This window comes from Lithobates pipiens, unplaced genomic scaffold (assembly GCF_037356315.1).
Source record: "Lithobates pipiens isolate NorthernLeopardFrog02 unplaced genomic scaffold, aLitPip1_a1.2 Scaffold_30, whole genome shotgun sequence".
In the NCBI taxonomy this organism is placed as follows: Eukaryota; Metazoa; Chordata; class Amphibia; order Anura; family Ranidae; genus Lithobates; species Lithobates pipiens.
The window spans coordinates 50,633,837-50,656,577 of record NW_027507791.1 but is presented as its reverse complement, the minus strand read 5'-3'; the positions used below and the strand labels follow the sequence as shown (position 1 = coordinate 50,656,577).

At 43.6% G+C, this 22,741-nt stretch overlaps 1 protein-coding gene across 1 annotated transcript in view; it reads right to left on the bottom strand.

The window, feature by feature from the left end:
- LOC143942201 (insulin receptor-related protein-like) overlaps positions 1 to 22,741 on the bottom strand; it is an 89,513-nt gene that overhangs the window by 49,533 nt on the left and 17,239 nt on the right. Inside the window, exon 2 of the mRNA XM_077463454.1 lies at positions 1,996 to 2,535. Coding sequence (XP_077319580.1) covers positions 1,996 to 2,535 — 540 coding nt within the window. The remainder of the gene's footprint in view (positions 1 to 1,995; positions 2,536 to 22,741) is intronic.

Below are 22,741 nucleotides of genomic sequence, written 5' to 3'. Positions count from 1 at the left end.
AGTTTGCTGACTAATCAAGCACAGTGATACCATGATCATTAAACCAGGTATTGGGACTTTTGGCAGTGTCGGTAGGTATCAGGTCCTGCTGGAAAATGAAATCAGCATCTCAATAAAGCTGGTCAGCGGAGGGAAGCATGAAGTGCTCTAGAATTTCCTGGTAGAGGTCTGCTCTGACTTTGGACATTGGAAAAACACGGCGGACCAACAACAGCAGATGACATGGTACTGTACATTGTGCATTAGAAGCTACAGAAAGTCTTATAGGGCCCACCTCATCTGCTGACTGGAGGGCATTCTTGACCAGCAAGCCCCTTCCTTCCTAACTTTACTGTTTCTGACCCATCCCTTTCATTTCCTGGTTTTCAATTCTTTTCATCATGGCTGCTCGGTATCACATGTGGGCTTGGGGGCCAGGGGGTTTGGGGGATTAGGAAATTGAAAAGGCAAAATACATGCATTTTTAAAAACTTTAGCTTTAAAAGTTGAGATCACAGTATTGTTTCATTGTACGGAGATTTCCTTTTTTGCATAATATGATTTGAAGAAAAGCGAACGGTTCTTTCTCTACTTCTCTTTTACAGAAGACCAACAGCAAGGAACAACATTATGATCAGACAGGGTCCATCACATCCACAATGGGGCAATACCTTCGAATTTCGAGAAACTATATAAAAAAGGACGGTGATTGCCAAAGAGAATCATACCTTTTTAAGGGAATGCTTTGGGCAACAAGTCTATAAAATCAAACCTCTTACAAAAGCATTCAAGTGGACTGTTGTAATCTTGCACTGAAGAAATAATAATGCCAAAGATAGATCACCTGAGTAGATAACTAGCTTTATTACTAGCTTTTCATGTCAACCTACATGAAGAACGATTCTGTTTAAACATTGGCATTGGTTGCAAAAAAGATTTAATCTTTTTTGCCCTATACTTGTCCTCTAAGACAATAAAGTTGCGCAAAAGTCATCACGCACAAGATACATTTGCTAGTAGCTGTAGGGCAGCCTTTCTCAACCTTTTCAACACAGAGGAACCCTTGAAATAACTTTCCAGTCTCAAGGAACCCCTGCTAAAAATGACTAAGTCTACAACTCATGATACATAAGTGTGATGGTCAGTGGCAAGCATGCCCCTTACACTTGTGGTCACTGGGAAGAATTACCCCCTTATAGATAGCTAAAAAGATCAATGGTGTCACTGGAAACTTATCTGAGAGGCAGAAATTCTAATTTCTCAAGGAACCCCTAGCAACCTCTGGAGGAACCCTAGGGTTCCACTGAACCCTGGTTGAGAAACCCTGCTGTAGGGCGAAAGGAAGGCACAAATGTGGCGCACGCTCCCTGTATCCACATAAGGGTGGGGGTCTACGATAGGTCTACTGAATAGCCAGATGACCTTGTTTCAAGGGGCATGTACCAGTAGGAGGGGAAACTAAAAGGCCACAGGTCAAGAAGACAACCTAATTTCTATCACTCCTAGGGGTTGCTGCCAAAAGGCAAAAAAATACTACTTTCACTTTGCCCAGCAATTGATGGTTCTGGCTCTGCACTGATGGAAAGTGGGGCAATCTGTTGAGTACTACTATAAAAATAAAGTAGAAGCTCTACACCTTGATTACTAAATGTTTATTTCAGGCAAAAAATTGCTTGATGAAAGTTACTTATTTAGAAATGACTTTTTTTGGGGTTGGAGGCATTTAGTGTATTTTTATTTATTTTATGTTCGGTTTCCCAAAGAAAAAAAAAAAAAAGGGGGAATGAAATTAGATTAATAAGGGGCAGTTTATTAGCACAACAGGTCCAGGATAATTGGAAGGATTTTCTGTAATCCTCAGGAGCCCTTTAAAACCCATTGCACCAATAAAAAGACGAAACGTAATTTTACTTTCTCTGATTGACCCAAATACATTTTGCCAAAGTCTCACAATTTTGGGAAACTCAAACACCCAATTGCATTTATCCCTAGTGGAGAGATTCCAAAATCTGTTACCTTTTTGGCAGTGTCGAGATGTCCAGCAGCGAGGCTCCTCCACACCATTGATAACAGTCTTCACACAGGAGGAGTCCAGGAGCCCAGGACAGACATCAGTGCATTCCTCTATAGGTTTGTTGCCAACGATGTAGTTTTCCACACTCTCAGACAACAGCGACCAGTCAATAGTGGAAATGTGGCAGAGCTCCTGATTACGTTCAATGCGGACATCCCCTCGCACTATGTTGGTGAGGCTAATAAGCCCCATTTCCCTCAGATGTGGCATTTCGAAAATCACCAGGGAGTAATGGAAGAAGAGGTCAGTGCCACGAATGATGGACAAATTGGGAAAAAGTTCTTGGAGGCTTTCCAAACCGTAGACTCGGAAGAGGAGAAGGTACTCCGTGATCATGGTTAAACGGGGGAAGCTGAGGCCTCGGAAATCTTCAGGCTTGGTACTGAACATGAGAAGTATCTGTAGACTGCCTTGGATAATTGTACAGTTTTCCAACTTACGAAGCTGAGACACATCGTTTCGGATGTCCATGCTGCCGCAAACTAGGGAAGAATAAAAAACAACAATTAGGCCGACTAAAACCTAATAAAAGTTGTTACATTTAAAAAGTAAATATATGTTATTTTTATGCAGGAATTGAAACAATTCAATACACTATCCTTGACACATGGGCAGACCGCAGCCTTCCAAAAGATCAACACACCTCATCTCCCAAACTCTGTATAGCCCAAGAAATCTGCTACTCCCTTCCAATGATCCTCTCCAGAACCACCATTCTTTGCTGCTGGAAGACTCTGTTCCTTCCTCTAACTTCTCAAAGATAACATATGGTAATCAATCTGACACGTGAACAAGTTCTCTCGAGAAATCTATACATCAAATATGAATAGCTTCTTGTAAACTCTTTTCTAAAAATTCTCTTTCCAATTTTCAAAAAGGCAATAGTCTAAACCAGGGTTTCATGAAACCCAAGGGTTCCTCCAGAGCAGCCTTTTTCAAACAGGAGATGCCTTTAGGTGTGCCTTGCCATAATGCCTATAATTCTTCAAAAATTGTATACGAGGCAGTGGGTGGATCAAGCCTGCCATTTAGTTACATAAAGCCACAGGATTTTGTTGTGCACAATTACAACCTTCTAGCCCCCAGCGCCTTAGCAACCAATTAAGTAATTGGCTGATAAGGACGCTGGGTGCCTACACTGCACTGCCCTCCCCCTCTCTTTCAGCACTGGGGTCGCTTGAGGGAGGGAAACCAAGGGAGAAGAGAAACATTGGAACACTAGTCAGTATCAGTGTGCAAAGGTGCATTTCCTTTGGAAGAATAAATCATCTCTATTGTTGGGGTTCCTACATGGGTGAATGTTGCTACATTATGTAAAACTATTAGTTTTTTTTTCACATTTTAGAATGGGGTGCCCCAAGATTTTGCAGAATTTTAAAGAGAATGCCTTGATTGAAAAAAAAAAAAAAAAAAAAAGGGGATTGACAAACATTGCTCCAGGAGGTTTCCAGGGGTTCCTTGAGCAATAAGCAATTTCTACCCCTCAGTAAAGTTTCCACTGACACCATTGAGCTTTTTGTAAGGGGGTCATTCTTCCCAATGACCATCACACCAATGTGTCATGACTTGTAAAGTGTTTTTTTTAGCAGAAGTTCCCTTAGCCCTTGTACACCACGGTCAGAGATTCCGACGGAATGTGTCCGATCGGACCATTTTGTCGGATATTCCGACTGTGTGTGGGCACCATTGGACTGTTTCGGTCGGAGTATCCGACGGACTAAGTTTTCCAACTTGTTGGTAAAATTTTCAGACAAAATGCTCCGATCGGACATACTCCGATCATGTGTAGAGAATTCCGATCGAACAAAGTGCCACGCATGCTCAGATCAAAATTCCTACACCAAAGCTATTGGCTACTAGCCTGATGGTAGTCCCGTTGTAAAGAAATAACGTCATCACGTTCTGAACGATCAAATTTTCCGACAACCTTGTCCGACCGTGTGTATGCAACAGTTTCGGACAAGATCCGACGGACAAAATCCGACGGACCAAATCCGACGGATTTGGTTGTCGGAATGTCCGACCGTGTGTACAGGGGCTTAGACTGGAAAATGATTTCATGGATTCCTCTTTCCTGAAAAGGTTGGTCTAAGCATTCAAGCACACATTTTTATGGACAAATCATGTGCAATGGAAGCAGGAATTATTGGTTACAGATATTTATGTGCTGACAAATTACGCAGCACTTTCATTTACAATACATTCACATCAGTCCCTCCCGCCAAGGATCTTACAATGTAAGGTCCTTAAAATCACATTCATATATAACTAAGACCAATTTAGACAGAAGTCAATTAACCTACAAGCAGGTCTTTGGGGTTTGGGAAGCGTACTCAAAAATAAATTCATGCAAGCACATGGCAACCGCCTTGCTTGTTGTACCGTAGTTGGGATTCAAACCACTGACCTTAGTGCCTGGCAGGGATCTGGTTGGATGCACCCACCCCACTGTACTGACCACATGTGATAAACTCTCTGCCATGGAGGGCACATACATTACTTGGAGCATTTCCAAGTGCTGCTCTTTCACTTGGCTGCTCAACCTCTGCTGCTCCAAACCATCAGCTGCCGAAAAGGGAAGCGGTGCTCTTAAATATTTGGTTATTGCAAGAGTTATTTAAATAGCTGCCAGGATGTGGAAGAAGAGAATAGATGTGGCAACAGGAGGGCCTACAGGCCATTTGAAGTAGAGATTCTTAACATTCTTATGATACAGACCCCCAATAGAAGGCCCAACTTGTCCCCTTCATTTGGTTCCCATGGTATAGATTACTACTGGTAAAAAAATAAAAATATGAAGGGGCACCCCAGTGATATGTTAAAACATTGCAAACATGTTAATACCGGCATACTGCAACATGTTCTAAAATACAATGCCTATGGAATTATTTGTTTTTAATGCTCTCCTTTAAGCTGAAAGCCCGGCTGTTCAAGTAGGAGATCATTTCTTGTTGAATGACAGGACCACTATTCTCTTCTGCTGCCAAAGTTAAGCCAGACATAGACGTTTTCGAACTGCAGGAAAGAAAATGGTTTGATTCCCCTATCGACACAGTGAGTGATGATGGAGTATTGTGTCCCTGCTGAACCAGCTGAGATGTGAACCATGTTTGGGTAGGCTGATTGTACCCAAGTTGAGCGATGAACTTGGGTACAACCAGCTTGTCAGATTTTTCATGCGATTATTGCCAGCAGCTATTTTCCCGGCAAGGATGGCTTATTCCAACGGAAGAACACAAAAGATCCGCGGGAGGGATTCCACCATCAATACCGACTGTGGTTGCAAGAAAGAAGATCAAAAACGTATGACCGGATTTAAGCCAAAATCAAAGCAGGGACCACAGAGCTTGAAAGTGCAATTGAGACACTTTAACCTACATGAATAGTTTCTATGAACCCTTTATCCCACCATAACACAATGCATGTAGACAGTCTTCTGTTAACCACCGAGCTTACAATGCATTAAGAACGTCTGGGACCCAAGTTCCAAGTCAAAGATTTCAGTAAGCGTACACAGTGCTCAGTCAAGCAAAAAATAATAATAATTGCATGAAGTCTGTGCAAAGAGGATCTCTGATCTGGTGTTGGGTAGTTGCAGCATGGTAGGCAGTAAACAGAGTCCTGATTTGCAAAGAACAATGTATTCAAACAGCAGGTTAATACCACACACCAGCCTGGCGGGGAAGCTCACCCGTCCGGTGCCACTTACAATTATGCAAATATTTGACACCAGTCTGAAGACACAGGGGTGCCGACAGCATCTGCCAAGAGGCGCAAAGTGCAGCCTGGCCGGTCCACACCCAAAACAGGAAACTTCCAAAAAAGGTAGGACTTGGTCCCTGCTCTTGCTCTACTCCACCGGAACTTCTCCCTATAGCTGGCACTGTCCCTGTCAGACAACGACCATGTCCCCATCGCATAAAGAGCACCAAACCAAGGGGTTAGAGTATTAGTAGACTCTGCTTGACCTAAGATGGCCTCCAGAGTCACATGGGGTGGGTGCATCCAAGGAAATCAGAGAAACACAGCATTGCCACAGCGGTTGAGCGCCACCTGTAGTGGAGACTGCACCTGCCTACGTATGAAAACTCTAAACCTATTTAAGAGAAGAGAACGAGGCTCTCCCATTAGACAAAAAGAAGGCAGAAGTTTGGTCCCCAAAACTATGAAAGTCATGCCTTGGCTAATTTTATATGGACACACAGAGGAGGGCATGTTGGCCCAAAAAATAATTTAAAAAAAGCAGGAACCTCATCATAAACCTTTATAGAGAGGCAACAGTTGACAGGTTTGTTTGGTTAGTCTTGAATATGACCATGCCCTACATGTTCGACACAAATAAGTTTCAAATCCTTGTTAAAAATAAATAAAATAAAAAATAAATAAAATAAAAAAACACCCCACGCACACAGCACAAGATGTCCTAGCCACTTGTAGTGACTATAAACTTGGATTACAACACAATTCAGAAGATTTGGACACAAAACTGTTTATACAATAAACCAAGTTGTGTATCAATTGTTGACATCAAAAATGAGCTGCTAAGGTTGTTTTAGTCGTTTCATCATTCCCCACTTAAAAATAAACAAACTCCCACTACACACCACTTTTGGTGCGTTAACTCCCTGTCCACATCCCCAACTTGGAAGACAATATAAATATACACATAGAATGCTACAAAGCATTATCAGTCGAAAAAACTGTGCTCATATGAAGCCCATGAACTATGTTAGAATAAAATATACACTTTATTACGAGGCCCCATTCACATCTCAGCGTTTTGTAGCTGGAGAGAAAAAATAAACAGCAAATATTCTCTATGGAGTTGGTTCACATCTCCACTCCAAGTCGCCTAAAGCCAAAAGGACTGAAGCTAAAAAAAAAAAAAAAAAAAAAAAAAAAGTTTTGGAGCTTTTTTTTGGAGCTCAAATTGGGCAGATTTGCACTTTTTTTTTTGGAGTGGTCCTCCACCATAGAAATGAATGGAAACTGCCATTTGCACCATTTTGTCGCAAGATTTTGCACACTTTTCTGCTCAAATGCAAAAGGATATAAAAAATAAAATAGGTATATTACTGTATATCAATAAATAAATGTAAAATACAGTATTTATAATGATTTTTAGTTGTGTATGTAATACATAAATACCCAAAACAATAAAAGGTTGAACCCCCCCCCCCCCCCCCCCCAAAAAAAAAAAAAAAAAAAAAGAAGAATAGATACCAGTCCAGCAACCTGTGGTGTGTGAGTGCGCTTATGTCAATGGCAAATAGTGTATCCCTGTATGTTGTAATCATTAAGGTGCCCATCTAATACAGTTACATAGTTGGTAAGTAATCTATTATTTTTTTATATCTAATATTTTATTTTGTGTTGGGGAGGAAGAGGAGTAGTAGTAAGAAGAGGGAGAAGGGGAAGGGAGAAAAGGAAGGAGAGAAGGAGGAGGAGGAGGAGAGAAAAAGGAAGGAGAGAAAGTAAGGGAAAGCCTACTGTAGGTGCAACTAAACCACAAAAAATAATAAAGAAGTTACATTCCCAGTATGCAGGGAATATTAACTGTCCTCAACCAAATTGTCAAACCATCATATAACTGGTGTCATAAATTATCACATGTGCAGAATGATGGCAGTTGCAGATCTAACACAAGCCAAGATAGCAGCTTCCTTGGCTGAAAAGGACAGGAGGGTTTAGTTCCATTTTAAAAATTAGGCCAGTGAAGGAATATATTCTTTACACTGGGTACTAGTAGTTGGGTTATTGCTTTCACATTGCTTGCCATCGCTGTACCATCCATTTGTTTTGATCTTTCAAGGTTTCCACTGATCTTTTTATAATAAGCCTCGCTGCTGAAAATGTGGAAGCCTTGAATTGTGAAGTAGTAGTAGTAGTGACCTCTAGCATATAATGCGCCTCCAAGTCTATGACATGCTTGATGAAGGGGTCCTGTGTGGCCCCAAAATGTTTAAATTATCACTTTCACCACCTTACCCCCAGGCCCCATGAACATCCCTTGTGATAGCATGGGCCGAGACAGGTCTTTTTTTTTTATTTTATTTTTTTAAACCCTCTCCTCCAAAAGAATCTGATCAAGCCAAGATCAGTTTTAATCAGATGCTGTAGAAGCTGGTAATGGCTTTCGAGCAACAAGACAAAACAGGAAGTGATGAAATCCTCATCACGTCCGGTTTCTTTCATCACAGAGGGGAGGCGGGTACAGATATCTTCCACCCCTTCCTTTGCTTCACCAATGTGAGTGGCAATTGCTTGGGAGAGGCCAGTAAAGGTGGCAGTTGGGGGCCTTCTACACCTTGAAACTTGACTGTGCGGTTGTAGAGCCACTCAGATCTCTTCTAAAGAAAAGCTCATCCCTTGCTGAAAATGTTGGTAGGGTACCGGGATGATAGCAGTAGGCATCATCCCGGTACAGCCAGTTCAACATGAGGACATACAGTGCCTTTAAAAAGTATTCATGCCCCTTGAAATTTTACACATTGTCATATTACTACAACCAAAAATGTAAATGTATTTTATTGGGATTTTATGTGATAGACCAAAACAAAGTGATACTTACTTGTAAAGTGGAAGGAAAATTATAAAATGGTTTTCAATTTTTTTTTACAAATAAATACCTGAAAAGTGTGGCGCGCATTTGTATTCAGCCCCCTTTGTCTGATACCTTTAACTAAAATCTAGTGGAACCAATTGCCTTCAGAAGTCACCTAATTTGTAAATAGAATCTTAGTATAAAAACACAGCTGTTCTGTGAAGCCCTCAGAGGTTTGTTAGAGAACCTTAGTGAACAAACAGCATCACAAAGGCCAAGAACACACCAGACAGGTCAGGGATAAAGTTGTGGAGAAGTTTAAAGCAGGGTTAGGTTGTAAAAAAATATTCCAAGCTTTGAACATCTCACAGAGCTCTGTTCAATCCATCGACCGAAAATGTAAAGAGTATGGGCACAACTGCAAACCTACCAAGACATGGCCGTCCACCTAAACTGACAGGCCGTGCAAGGAGAGCATTCATCAGAGAAGCAGCCAAGAGGCCCATGGTAACTCTGGAGGAGCTGCAGAGATCCACAGCTCAGGGGGGAGAATCTGTCCACAGGAAAACTATTAGTCGTGCTCTCCACAGATCTGGCCTTTATGGAAGAATGGCAAGAAGAAAGACATTGTGGAAAGAAAGCCATAAGAACTCCCATTTGCAGTTTGAGAGAAGCCAGGGACAAAAGCAAACATATGGAAGAAGGTGCTCTGGTCAGATGACACCAAAATTTTACTTTTTGGCCTAAAAGCAAAATGCAACGTGTGGTGGAAAACTAACACTGCACATTAGCCTGAACACAACAGCCACACTGTGAAACATGGTGGTGGCAGCATGTTATGGGGATGCTTTTCTTCAGCAGGGACAGAGTTGATGGGAAGATGAATGGAGCCAAATACAGGGAGATCTTAGAAGAAAACTCGTTAGAGTCTGCAAAAGACTTGAAACTGGGGTGGAGGTTCACCTTCCAGCAGGACAACAACCCTAAACTCGCAGCCAGAGCTACAATGGAATGGTTTAGATCAAAGCATATTCACATGTTCGAATGGCCCAGTCATAGTCCAGACCTAAACTCAATTGAGAATCTGAGGCAAGACTTGGGGAAAAAAAAAAAAATAAAAAAAAAAATAAAATAAAAAAAAAAAAAAAAAAAAAAAAAAATCGCTGTTCAGCCGCTCTCCAGCCAATCTGACAGAGCTTAAAGTGGAGTTCCACTCATTTGTAAGTTTATTAAAAGCCAGCAGCTACAAAAAGTGTAGCTGCTGACTTTTAATAAGCAGACACTCACCTGTCCCGCGGTATAGCGAGATGACCACCTGAAGCCTCGCTCCTTTCCCCCTCTTTGCAGCACCGCCATTGCAAGTGCGGACACCTACCTGTGACAGCTGGCATCTTCACAGCTGGGTGCACACTGCGCGAGTCCCTCTGTGCTCTCCTAGTGGTCAGGCAATCTGGGACCTGTGGCGTGTCCCAGAAGATTGCAGGGAGGGGCCACCTAAGGGAAGAGGAGTCGCCACCTAGGCGGCAAGACGACGGAAGTGGGACAGGAAGTTCCTTTTGGGTGGAACTCCGCTTTAAGCTATTTTGCAAAGAAGAATGGGCAAAAACGTCACTCTAGATGTGCAAAGCTGGTAGAGACATCCACAAAAAGACTTGGAGCTGTATTTGCAGAGAAAGGGGGTTCTACAAAGTATTGACTCAGGGGGGCCGAATACAAATGTACCCCCCACACTTTTCACATTGGTAAAAAATTTTGAAAATCATTTATCGTTTTCCTTCTACTTCACAATTATGTGCCACTTTGTGTTGATCTATCAAATAAAATCCCAATAAAATACATGTTTTTGGTTGCAACAAGACAAAAAAAAAAAAAATTAGAAAATTTCAAGGCGTATGAATACTTTTTGAAGGCACTGTATGGTTATGTCCTAACTGGTTAAAGCGGTTAATAAATGTTTGGACATCTTAAAGATCCAGGATGTGCTGGCAATATATGCTTTGGCTCCAGTCTAAAACGATCACCTGAAGCTTCTACTTCTGGGTAATCCGGTCTTAAGACCCGCCTCTTGCTCCCATCGGCCGGGAGGAGAAGCCGGAAGACAAATAGCGAATATTGGTTTGCTAATGTCACAAGTGGGTGGGTTTAGGACTGGTTTGGGCCCAACTTTTTTTAAGCTAATTTTTCCGAGACTCAGGCAACAATTATGTGCTAAAACCACATGAGTCCAGAGCCCCACATGATGATTGGAGGGGGGGGGGGGGGCCCTTATGGACCAGCCACTACTGCACTTGAAGCCCCTTATATCTACCAAGTCGACCACCACTATCCTCATTTATAAAGGTGAATAGTGTCAAATGTCAAAATATTGGATAACATCTTTTTGTCCAATATAGCCAGGCCATATTCCTAATGCAATTGTAGTTCTTAATACTTGTGGAAGGCGAGGGCTGGATTTTGGAATCATCTAGGTACGGACGATGGATTAAGACATACAGTATAGCCAAATCCAATTTTGGGCTCTATATTGCTTTACATGAGCCTATTAGCCATTATTATACATTAGACCAAAAGGTCTCCAAAAACTTTCTAAACAAACAACCAGGTTGTCCTTCAAACTTTGGGGGGGGGGGGGGGAGGGGGCAGACTGTATCCAGCAGGAGTATAAAATATCCCAGTTTCTATGAGAGTAGACAGTGCAAGGAATAGTACCCCATTAATGGTGCCAGGGGAAGGCATAGTGCCCCCATCGTTGGTACGAGTGGGAGAAAATCGTGCCCATCATTGGTGGCAGGGACTATGCCGCACTGTTGCGGACAGTGGTGAGAATAATGCCCCAAGGGCCGGAATATAATCAAACAAGGGACCGCATCCGGCCTTCGGGCACTAGTTTGGAGACCACTGTACTAGCCCATTAACAGAAGACTATAGACCAGACTCATCCACTTTACCAACTGTTCAGTGTCTGCTACTCCTCTCTATCATCCCTCCACTGACCTCCACAGAATTAAATTCAAAATACTAACAATTAAAGCCATCCACAACTCGACCCCCAGCTACATCACTAGCCTAGTCTCAAAATGCCAAACAAATCACTCTTCATTCCTCCCAAGCCTTCTGCTCTCTAGCTCCCTTGTCACCTCCTACCATGCTCACCCCTCCAGGCTTTCTCCTGAGCTTCTCCAATCCTCTGGAACACCCTACCCAAATCAGTCTGACCATCTCCTAGTCCAGGGCTGGACTGGGACAAAAATTTGGCCCTGGACTTCATCCAGACCAGCCCACTTTAATTTTGCAAACAAGCACAAAAACAGTATATAAAAATACGCAATTGTGCAAAAAAAACAAAACATAACATAAGGAGTCCTCAACCTCTTATTTCACTTATTCTCCTCTGTATTTTTCTCATCTTTCTCACATCACTGAGGAAGTTGAAGGCTAGCCGCGCAGCCATTACTTTGTCATTGAAACCAGCCCACTGAGCCATCGGCCCACCGGGAAACTCCCTGTAGTCCCAATGGCCAGTACATGCCTGTCCTAGTCTGCCTGCTTTAGACTGTCCCTGAAAAAAACATATCCTGCTTCCACCTTACAACTGTAATTTATTTTTAGCTCATCCCCCCAGTTATTACCTTTTGTATCACTTGACCCTCCCTTTTAGATTGTAAGCTCTAACGAGCAGGGCCCTCTATTTCAATACAGGAGGAATTGTATTGTATTTGTACCGTTTGCCCTCATATTGTAAAGCGCCCCACAAACTGTTGGCATTATATAAATACTGTATCATAAGAAAGAATAAAATAATTCCTTACCCATAGTTAATTGACCTTTATGTAATTGCTATAAACATCAAAGCCTCACAGCCATTTTGTTCTCCCGTTGATAAAATCAGAGAAAAGTGCAGCACACACGAAAAATATAATAATAATAAATAATAATAAAAGCAAAAGTTCTGTAATAGTGTATAAATCCAATGAGACGAACCACAAGTGCCAAACAACGACAACAAAAGAAGCCACATGATGAAATGGAGCCAGAAACACAAGTAATGCGTTAATAATCCCTCCGCCTCTGAGATAATTGCTTCGCTCACTTTCTAGAGTGGACCCCTGAACTAACAGGACGTCAAGAGCGCGTGTCCCTTTAAAGGGTAAAGCAATGCAGGAAAGCAAATCCAGAGCTCCGAACAATTCTCCAGTCACATAGGAAAAAAAATAAGATCTAAGTGCTCTCCATAAAACCATATATGGCTTTATTAAGGTAGCGAATTCCTACTGACATAAAGTCAATCAGTACAGGCATATGGGAATAGGATGGTATACTGTGTATCCACCGTCTAGCAGGATGGCAGCGGGTGACGTCATGTGAGCGCAACTCCTCCCCCCATACTTCATAGGGGGTGGGCCAACTCAATATTGAACCCTGCGAACTAAGACTGGGATACCATTAAACTTCATGTGCTTGTAAAGACAGGTGACCCAATACTTTTGACAATATAATTTATCTCTACATGATATAATTTATGTAGCCAGGAGCTGGCTATTGTTGCATGCAAAACCAGGGACAGTATGCAGTGCTGTTAATGTGGAGATGACCCCCTCTGATGACAGAGCCTAGAGTAGAGCAAAGCATTGTGGGGTGCGTAGAATGCTGGGGTTTCTGCTCCAGCAGGACTGGCCTGAACTACAACAACCAGATTGCTGCAAGAGAAGAACAAACTGCTGGGAGAGGATATAAAGGGGCTGGCCTAGGCCTAGATTGCTCATTTGGGAGATCTGCCTGGATCTGCCAGCAGGAGCTCTGTGCCAGTGTGAGCTGCGGCCGAGTTCGCAGCCTGCATAAGCGAGAGTTACACAGCTGCATCCAGAGGGACATCTGCAGACAGCATAGCTTCCTATCTACAGCAGTCCGCAGGCTGTTCCCGATCCTCCACTTCAGATCCAGATGGGCCGCGGCACGGTGTGACGGAAGTCAGATGCCATTCCCTGACCCAGAAGGAATTCCTGCAAGAGTCATCTGCATTGCTACCAGCGACTTCTGTTACACACTGTTGGTGAGCGAGTACCTGCCCATTTAATCCTGTAAACACTGGATAGACATCATGGTCTCTGCCCAAATTTCTGATACTTTTAGTGCTGCTGGATACAAGTTCATTCACTCCCATAGACACTGTATGCAGACATATGTGCTTTGCTCATATCCATGACATCTGTAGTCCTACTGGATACAATACTATTGAAACAACATAAAAATGGTCACTATGTGTTTTAGGTCATACAGGAAAAGTTTGCCACTTCAAATTGTTAATTTACATAACAGCTCAAATTTGCTTCGCTCTGCCACCAAGGATTATTCCATTCATCATACTTTAAGTGCTAGCTGAAGATTTGCCGGATTCCATGAGTTACTATTATTTTTATCTTCTTATTTTCACAGGTGACTAGTATTTAACACAAGGGGGTCTGCTTTTGTTTCTTTGGAATGCTTTTTAAAAAGGAGTCAGCCAAATTTAGACACAGCAGTTTGCTGAATGTCTTGTCAGTTGTTTTGATGTTAATGGCATGTGGGCTGAGGAACAGAAAGGAGTGGTCTGACATAGAACACAAAGTGCCAGGCCCTTACCTTTCTGCTGCCCGTTCACATAGGTTTCTGTCACTGAAAGGTTTGATTGTATTTAATCACACTGTGTATTTTGCATTTTATCTTTATGGCTTACAGTTTTGTGTGTCTCTTCTACCATAGTAAAGAAACAAACTGCTTCACTGGTATTGTGCAAGTTTCTTGTCAACGGGTAAAAATGACTGAACGCAGGGTGTCAGGTGCTAAACGACGTGCAGAGTCGGGGCAACCAGTGGTGTAGATTCTAATAGCGGCCCTCATGAGGGTAGCACTACAAATTAAAAAAAAAATAAAAAAAAAAAACACACACAAACACACACACACACACACACACTATATTCAGGGCTTTTTTCCCCCTCAGAGAATAGGTGCAGGAACTCAACCATGCCCGCCACACACACATACCTGCCAAATGGCATCAAATAGTAGCTTTTCCCTCTCCCTCCAGTGCCCTCATCTTCTCCCATCCCTCCACTACCCCCATTTTCTCGCCCCTGCTTAAAAGCTCCACCATCTGTCATACGTCTTACCTTTGTTGCAATATTAAGCTGAAACATCTATCCGGCTGTAGTACCTCCCAGCATACTATACTATAGTCACTTGCAAGTGAGATCATGCAGTAGGAGCATCAACAACTGGTCGCCAGGGAAAAAATAAAATAAAAATGGAGACCACAGAGGGTGCAGCCTACCACGCACACTCTCCTGCCCATGACTGCACTGAACCCTGGGTACCTGTTCTGTATCTCCCTTGTCCCTGTCCAGCACTCCGTGGGATCTGCGCAAGAGATCTGACCTGTGGGAGCTACTGGGAGATAAGCTAAGCTATCACTTGTAAACGCAGAAGCTGGACTTCAGTGTTACCAAGTGATAGTGGTGAGCAGGGAGCAGAAGACCTGAGCCAGAGGTGGTGGAACCGAGTTCCCCCTAGTTCCTGCTGAAAAAAAGCCCTGCCTATATCTCTACTACTACTGTATATAGATCTAGATCTCTCAGGGAGAAGATGGGTTTGAGTACCAGGATCTGCCTGAATCTTTTCCACAAGCACTTTGCTTTATTATCCACCAAGAGTGACGTGGAAGCTACGTTTCAGCAGTTAGAGTTGGCCCATATAAGAGCTATAGAGGACTTAAAAAGGGAAAGCTTACATTCTTTCCACCGGCAGCTGGACTCTGAAGAAACATACCATGAGCTGGATTTCCGTTGAGACAGCCACCCCAGCATATGAGCCAGAAAGGATGAACTCTAGCCCAATGTACTTGGCCTGCCATCTTCCACCATCCCTACAGTGTGATTTGTAAATTATATTTATATAAAAAAACCTGTCCTTGCCCAAATTTACATCATGGTTATTTTTGACGTATCACCCGTAGACGTAAGGGGGAAAACGATTTGTCCTCTAAACAAGATAAGTCTCAGCCAATTATTATTATTTTTTTTAATCTTAGTACAATTCCATATTTTGGAAGGAACGGCAGGAAATTTCCACTAGCTGCAGATAAAATGTTTGTTTTCATAACACCCATTATTAGCATTGGACACACAGGATACCAAGATGGCAGTCAGGTGGAGAAGATAACGCTGAGAAGATACAGTGCCCTGCTTATGTTAATTCAACATCTCTGGCAAATCACCCAAGTTTGTGTTCTTCATGTTTGGCACAAGTCTTTATTTACAATCTGGAGGCAACCATTTTTTTTTTTTTGTCAAGCCAAGATAAAGAGTCAGATTCCAAGGCCAATTCAACTAGTTACACTTTTTGCATGGATACTGAATTAAGAAGACATAACTGCATTCATGTCTTTTATATCTGCCCGTCATTTAATAGTTTTTGTATGCTTGTAGATTTTATTGTTCTATTTAAAAATATATTTAAAGTGGCGTTTACATATGTGTCACAATTTCCATTAGAATGACTGTCATTGATCCATTCTCAGTATTAAATTACAATTGTATTAATAATGATATGTAGGCCTTTTCTATTTTCTGGTTTACAAATTAGAAAAACCATTCGGAAGGTGGAGAAAAATATATTTATGCTGTGTGCATTTGTTTAGACACCAGATACAGGGGTTACTGGCGCATACCATTTCCCTATTGGAAGGAGGGAGACCTTTATAGACGTCGGTCACTGTCATAGGTAGTGGGCAAGTGGAAAAGTCCTTCCCCCCTAAGAAGCTTGGAGGGACGCCGGAAGGAATTTATTGTTTTCCTCTGTTGCCTTAGAAGGTTCTCAAGCACCTATATACACACACACACACACACACACACACACACACACACACGCTTTATTTGCCTGTCCTCCTTCCATGGCGAGGTTTGGTGTGGTCGGTGGTCCCCAGGACCATAAGTCCAACCTTGGACAATTCTATTTTACAACAGAAGTCTCACAGAACATATTGTGCTCTATCGTATTGCTTGCCGACTGGACCCCAATTTACATCAAGGAGTCAAGTTATGTCGAGTGGATGGGGGGGAAGAACAATTGTAACAAGGGGGATCGTTGGCTCAAGTGGAAGATACACTTTTTTTTTTTTTTTTTTTTAAACGTAAAATTCCCATATTTTGAACAGTACGCAATATCCAGAATTTCGATTGCATATCAAATAAACCAAAAATGTTACACACTGTTACTACACCAATACTGAGTGAAAGACATTGCAACTGCCCTCCTATTGGCAAGGGAAGAAGATACGTTTTCAAAGTGATTCATGTCAATCAGCACTTCAGTTTTAGGGCATGGCAGCCAATTTTTTATTAAAAGGCAAATGGAAAGTCCATAACATACAAAGGTTTCCCACGCAGTTGTTGTTTTCCAGTACATTTAAATAAACGAAAAACGCTAGCCCACCCCCCCTTAAGCATTCACGCAGCTTTAGGATGTAGTACCTCTGCTCTTTATGACTGGTCACTCAGACCAGTCTTTTTCAACCAGGGTGCCTTGAGGTTTCTTCAGGGTTGACTTGGCAAAATACCTAAAAACTGATCAAAAATTGCATAACAGCTAGCAGGTAGATCAAGCCTGCCCTTTAGTTACACAAGCCAACAAGTTTTCATTGTGCACCATTACAACTTTAGACACGGCATCCTAACAACCAATGACGTTGTCATCAGTTGATAAGGAGGATGTCTGTTGCCTCAACAGCATCCTTGTTTGACCCTTCTCTGGCTCTCTCCCTCAGCACAGGGGGGTCACATTAACTGACTGATGGAGAAATTGAAAGAAACAGTGGAATACTAGTCAGTACCAGTGTGCAAAAGTAGATTTGCTTTGGAAGAATAAATCACCTCTAATGTTGGGTGTCCTACTTGTGGATGTTGCCGATTTATGTAAAACTATCAAAATCCTTTTTTACATTTTAGAATGGGGTGCTTTGAGATTGTTTATTATTTTCAAGGGTGCCTTGGCTGAAAAAAGTTTGAAACACACCGACCATAGGTGCTCTTCAGTGCAGACCGCTCCACTCTAGTGCCCACAGCTCCGCTCTGGCCTTAGTCCGTTACCGGCCTCTTACCGACGCACACATGCTCTGGCTGCCCCATGCAGCTTCTCTGACTCCTGGAGAGGACTGGAGCCCTCCTTAATCCCATGTGCAGACCTCCTGTCTGTTGGGTGGAGTAGTCTCCAACTGGGAGACCTGAGCCAATTCCTATACCTCCATTAGAAGACCTATGTTCACCTGAGCACACACCCTGCTGGTCATCCACAAAACCTGGGACACAGGGTTGGAGATTCCATCCCACCAAAGGTTTGCACTATCCTTGTGTTGTGATCATGCAATAAATCACCCGTTTGGGCACTATTTGTGTCGTTCCATGGTGTGCTGGCAAATATCTTCACCATGACTGGAACCAGTATCCAGCTGGTTGTTGCTACAGCACCCAAATCCGAGAGCGCATCCAGGAACGTGTGCGATGGGAATATGAAGTACTCCATCCCACCAAAGACACTATGGTATCTTCAAAGTACAGAGCCCCATTCAGGAATACCAAAACTTGGAGAGAGCTGCAAAAGCAGTTTTCTCCGCTCTATATCTACACTCTAGTCCTGCACAGGGCCAATGTGCACACCCTGTGTCCTTTACCTCAGTGGTCATCAACCCTGTCCTCAGGGCCCACTAACAGGAAAGGTTTGCAAAATAACTTAAATACATCACAGGTGATATCATTTGCTGCTCAGTGATTGCAGAATTCTAGTCTGCATCTCCCCAAGGTAATGCATAAAACCTGGCCTGTTAGTGGGGCCTAAGGACAAGGTACATGACCACCTTTGTAGTGACACAATATACCGTGAAAACATATGTAAAAGGATTTTGTATACATTATTACTATGTAATATATCTGTTGTCAAGCAAAAACTGGTAATCTTCTAATACGTTTTATAATAAATAGTTGGAACTGAACAGTGTTGTATACGTTCTGCCCTACCAAAAACACCTTTAAAGTCCCATATTTGTATTGATATTGGTTAATCGTTGACTTTAGGGATGTTGGTGCCTATCCAGGCAATCCTGGCATTAGGTGTACATAGGGATTTTGTGCGTTTTGCTGTTTTAATATACAGGCATGAATATGTCTTTGTATGTCTTTGCTGCCATTTTGGTATCAATTGTCTTAATGGGTCCCAGTACAGTAATTTTTCTTATTTGGATCCTTGGGGGTAAAAAGTTTAACTCCCTTCTGCTATAAGACTAAAGCCCCGTACACACCATCGGAAATCCTGCCATCAAAGGTCAGATGAGAGCTTTTGGTCAGAAATTTCGACCGTGTGTATGCTCCATCGGACTTTTGCTGGTGGGATTTCTACCAGCAAAAGATTGAGAGCAGGTTCTCTATTTTTCCGACGGAAAAAGTTCTGATCGGAAATTCTGATCGTCTGTAGCAATTCCGATGCGCAAAATTCCTACGCATGCTCGGAAGCATTGAACTTCATTTTCCTGGCTCGCCGTAGTGTTGTACGTCACAGCGTTCTTGACGGTAGAAAGTTACGAGTACTTGTGTGTGACCGTGTGTATACAAGCCAAGCTTGAGCGGAATTCCATTGGAAAAACCATCCAATATTTTTCAGACGAAAACTCAGATCGTGTGTACGTGGCATTAGAAAAACTTTTGTAAAATTTCAAAAAGTTTTTTTTTTTTTTCTGTTTTCAGAAAAGTCAGAATATCTCACTCACACTCTAAATCAAAAATACATTTAGGGTTGAATTCTCATTTTGGATGGGCAGAGCCCTTGGCCAGCTGTTCATCCAGAAAGGCTGGTTTACGGTCAAAATGCTTGTAGATAGATGGATAGAAAAGTTGTCAAAAAGTTAGATAATCACAGTAACGGAAAGCATATGTGATGGACTGGAAATTATACTGTTGAAATTATTAGAAAAATAAAAATCACACAACTTTTTTTTCTTTATTATTGTAGCGGCCATAACCTGTTGCTGGACGGCCTGAATGGGCTTACCGATTACCTTCTCTCGGCCTGCTCCTCTGTGTCTGAGGGTTCCCAGGGTATATACCCAACGACTTGTACACCAACACAGATAAAGTCCTTTCAAAACGTTTTATTTTGCAGTAGAACTTTCACAAAACACAGTCTCTTTGGGAACAGAGGGTACGGTTGAAGAACTCGGGTACCTTCAACTGTAGGTTTAACAAAGTCTCTACTTCCACCCAGAGAGTAGCCACTCGCAGCTGGGTACTTCAAGGCTGAACAGACCTCTAGCCAGAGGTCATGGCAGTCAGCACATTGACTCAAAACTTGAACAATCAACTGAAGATGAACAGGAACCTTTTTCCCCAACTGTACCTGGAACGTTTCCCCGCTTCCTTTGAGGTACGGGAAAAGTGTGGACTCGTCAATGTCCTTCCCAACTCAGTAACCAGGCACTTCTCAGGATGCCACTTGCCGGCCCTCCTCCGAAGAGTCCTCCCCCGGTCACTTGAACGAGCTGTGGTGCCCCTCCTAGCCGAAAGCACACCCGGACACTTGAATCCGCCCTCAGTTACTGCGCCTCGGACCAACAGGTTCCGAGACTCGGTAACAGACGGCTCCCTACCCCAGACCAGTCAGGTCTATCGGGAGCCACTGACAGGAACATGTCAAACACTCCGTGACCCCTCACGGGGCTACCCCGGTCCTGGAACCAGAACAGACCACACGGGTCTCTCGAACAACTCCGGTACCCCGAACACGTGACCCACACCTGCTTAAGTACCCCACTCCCAGACTCGTCAGTGGGCCCGACACTCCCACTGATTGGCTCTGAGAGGGTCAATACCCAAACATCCAACCAGGAATGGTTCTAGCCTGTCATGTGCACATCACCCTTTACATGATCAGGCAGAACATCAATCATGGCCTGGCCAGACTGGTGTTAAGGCTTACCTACACAATTAACCCTCCGTACTGTAGGGTCCTGAGGCAAAAACGAAATTTACAATGCGTGCGACATTTGATCCCAAATGTCATCCGCTACATTATTATAAAGTTTGAGTTCTGTAAAAGATGTTCTGGAATCAATGCTTCTAGGCATAGTATTGTACATAATGTTATAAATGTAAATGAAGTGTTATATTTACTGGCCAACAGTGGAAAGAAAGTAGAGCAAGATCCATAGCATGGCAGAATAAAACTGCTAATTTTCTCATCATTCTACAGTTATTTTCTCTCATTAGCTCATGTTTGAGACCGATAACACATATCAATAATAGCTTGAAAACTCCTAATCTTGGAACATGGGGCAGTCAAGTTTACCTAATAATTAAATTTAAGCGCTCAAATTGCATGGTGTAGGGCTTGGCCCCTTAATTCCAGTGAAGGGAACTCTAAGCCCTCGTACACACGGTCGGAGAATCCGTCGGAATGTGTCCTATCGGACCGTGTCGTCGGATAATCCGACTGTGTGTGGTATGCATCGGACTGATTCCGTCGGACCCAATTTTCCAACATGTTGGAAATATTTCCCGACCAACTGGGCCGATCAGACATACTCCGATCATGTGTAGAGAATTTTGATTGGACCAAGTGCCACGCATGCTCAGATCAAATTCCTACACCAAAGCTATTGGCTACTAGCCTGAATGTAGTCCCATCGTAACGAAATTACGTCATCACATTCTGAATGATCAGATTTTTCGACAACTTAGGGCGCGTACACACGGGCGGATTGTCTGCCCAACTAAGTTCGGCAGACAATCCGACAGACAGTCCGTTCAAAATTTGCATGAACGGAGGGGGCGTGGCCGGATGTAGACCGAGGAGGACGTGTGGTGCTGGAGCTCCTGCCATCCTGATTGTTAATCCTGTGCCATCCTTCGCCTGTCTGCCCTTAGGGACGGCCAAAGTGTTTCTTGTCCGCTGCTGACATTCCGCTGGGCTGCGGGGAGACGTTCGTGGAGCGGCGAGCGGTGTCCCAGGCGGCCTCGAGGCTTGCGGCCTAGCTGCTCTGCGGTGTCCGGCCGCCATCTTGCGGCCTGTGGAGCCTCCGGACCTGCCGCGGTGGAGTGCCGAGTGCGGGGATCGGCCGCACGGGCGCGCTTCACGAAGGGGAACCATCCTTGGGCCTCACTGCCGAAAACGGATGCTGTGAGGGCCACGATCCGTCCCAAACGGCCGCGCAGCGGCGCCTGCATTGCGGGGAGGACTGTCTGCTGTGTGGGGGCCCTGTGTTCACTTTGCTGGCCGGTGAGTCTTTAACTGGGGGGCATTGCTCCTTGCACGAGAAGCGGTGGAGAGAGGAGAGGGGGAGAGGGTAGCAGCCCTGGTGACATTTTCTGCTGCTTAACCTGCTGCACAGCTGCCTTGCATTGACTGTCTGTCTTAAAGGGCCATACTCCACCTTCCCTGTATCTGGCAAGACTGTATGCTTTCTGTCCAGTTCTGTTTATGACAGTGAGTGGCTCCTGGGCTACAAGAATTGTGTTGTTTTTTGTCATCATCATTCACTGCTACATCCCAGTGGTTACCTATCCTTAAAGGGCCGCACCACCCTCTCTACTCACCAGTGTATTTACAGCCAGCTTACTCGCTATCTTTTCCTCATGCCCTCCAAAGGCAAGTCTGCGGCTAAGAAAGCAGCGTTACAGCCTGCGCAGACCCCTGGTGACTTTCTAAATCAATTTAAGGCTCTCATGGCAGATATGGAGCAGGCGGCCCCACCAGAGGCTAACGCATCTGCACCCACGGCACCTTCCACTAATGATACCACAGTTATTCTTGCAGCGATTGAGCAAAGCAGAACTTCTTTGTTGGTGCGTATAGATCACCTAGCGGAGGAATGCAACCTTATAAGAGCAGATTTTGATAAATTCCGGGGCAGGCTCTCGGAGACTGAATCGCGCATCTCTGCGACGGAGGACACCACTAACCGCCACGATGTGGCCATCCAAGCACTGCAGCGCACGGTCCAGACTCTGGTGGCCAAGTCCGATGACGCCGAAAACCGCCTGCGCAGAAACAATGTCAGGGTCTTGGGCCTACCGGAGGGGGCGGAAGGGGACCGTCCGGCTGAATTCGCTGAAGGTTTCTTCAAATCG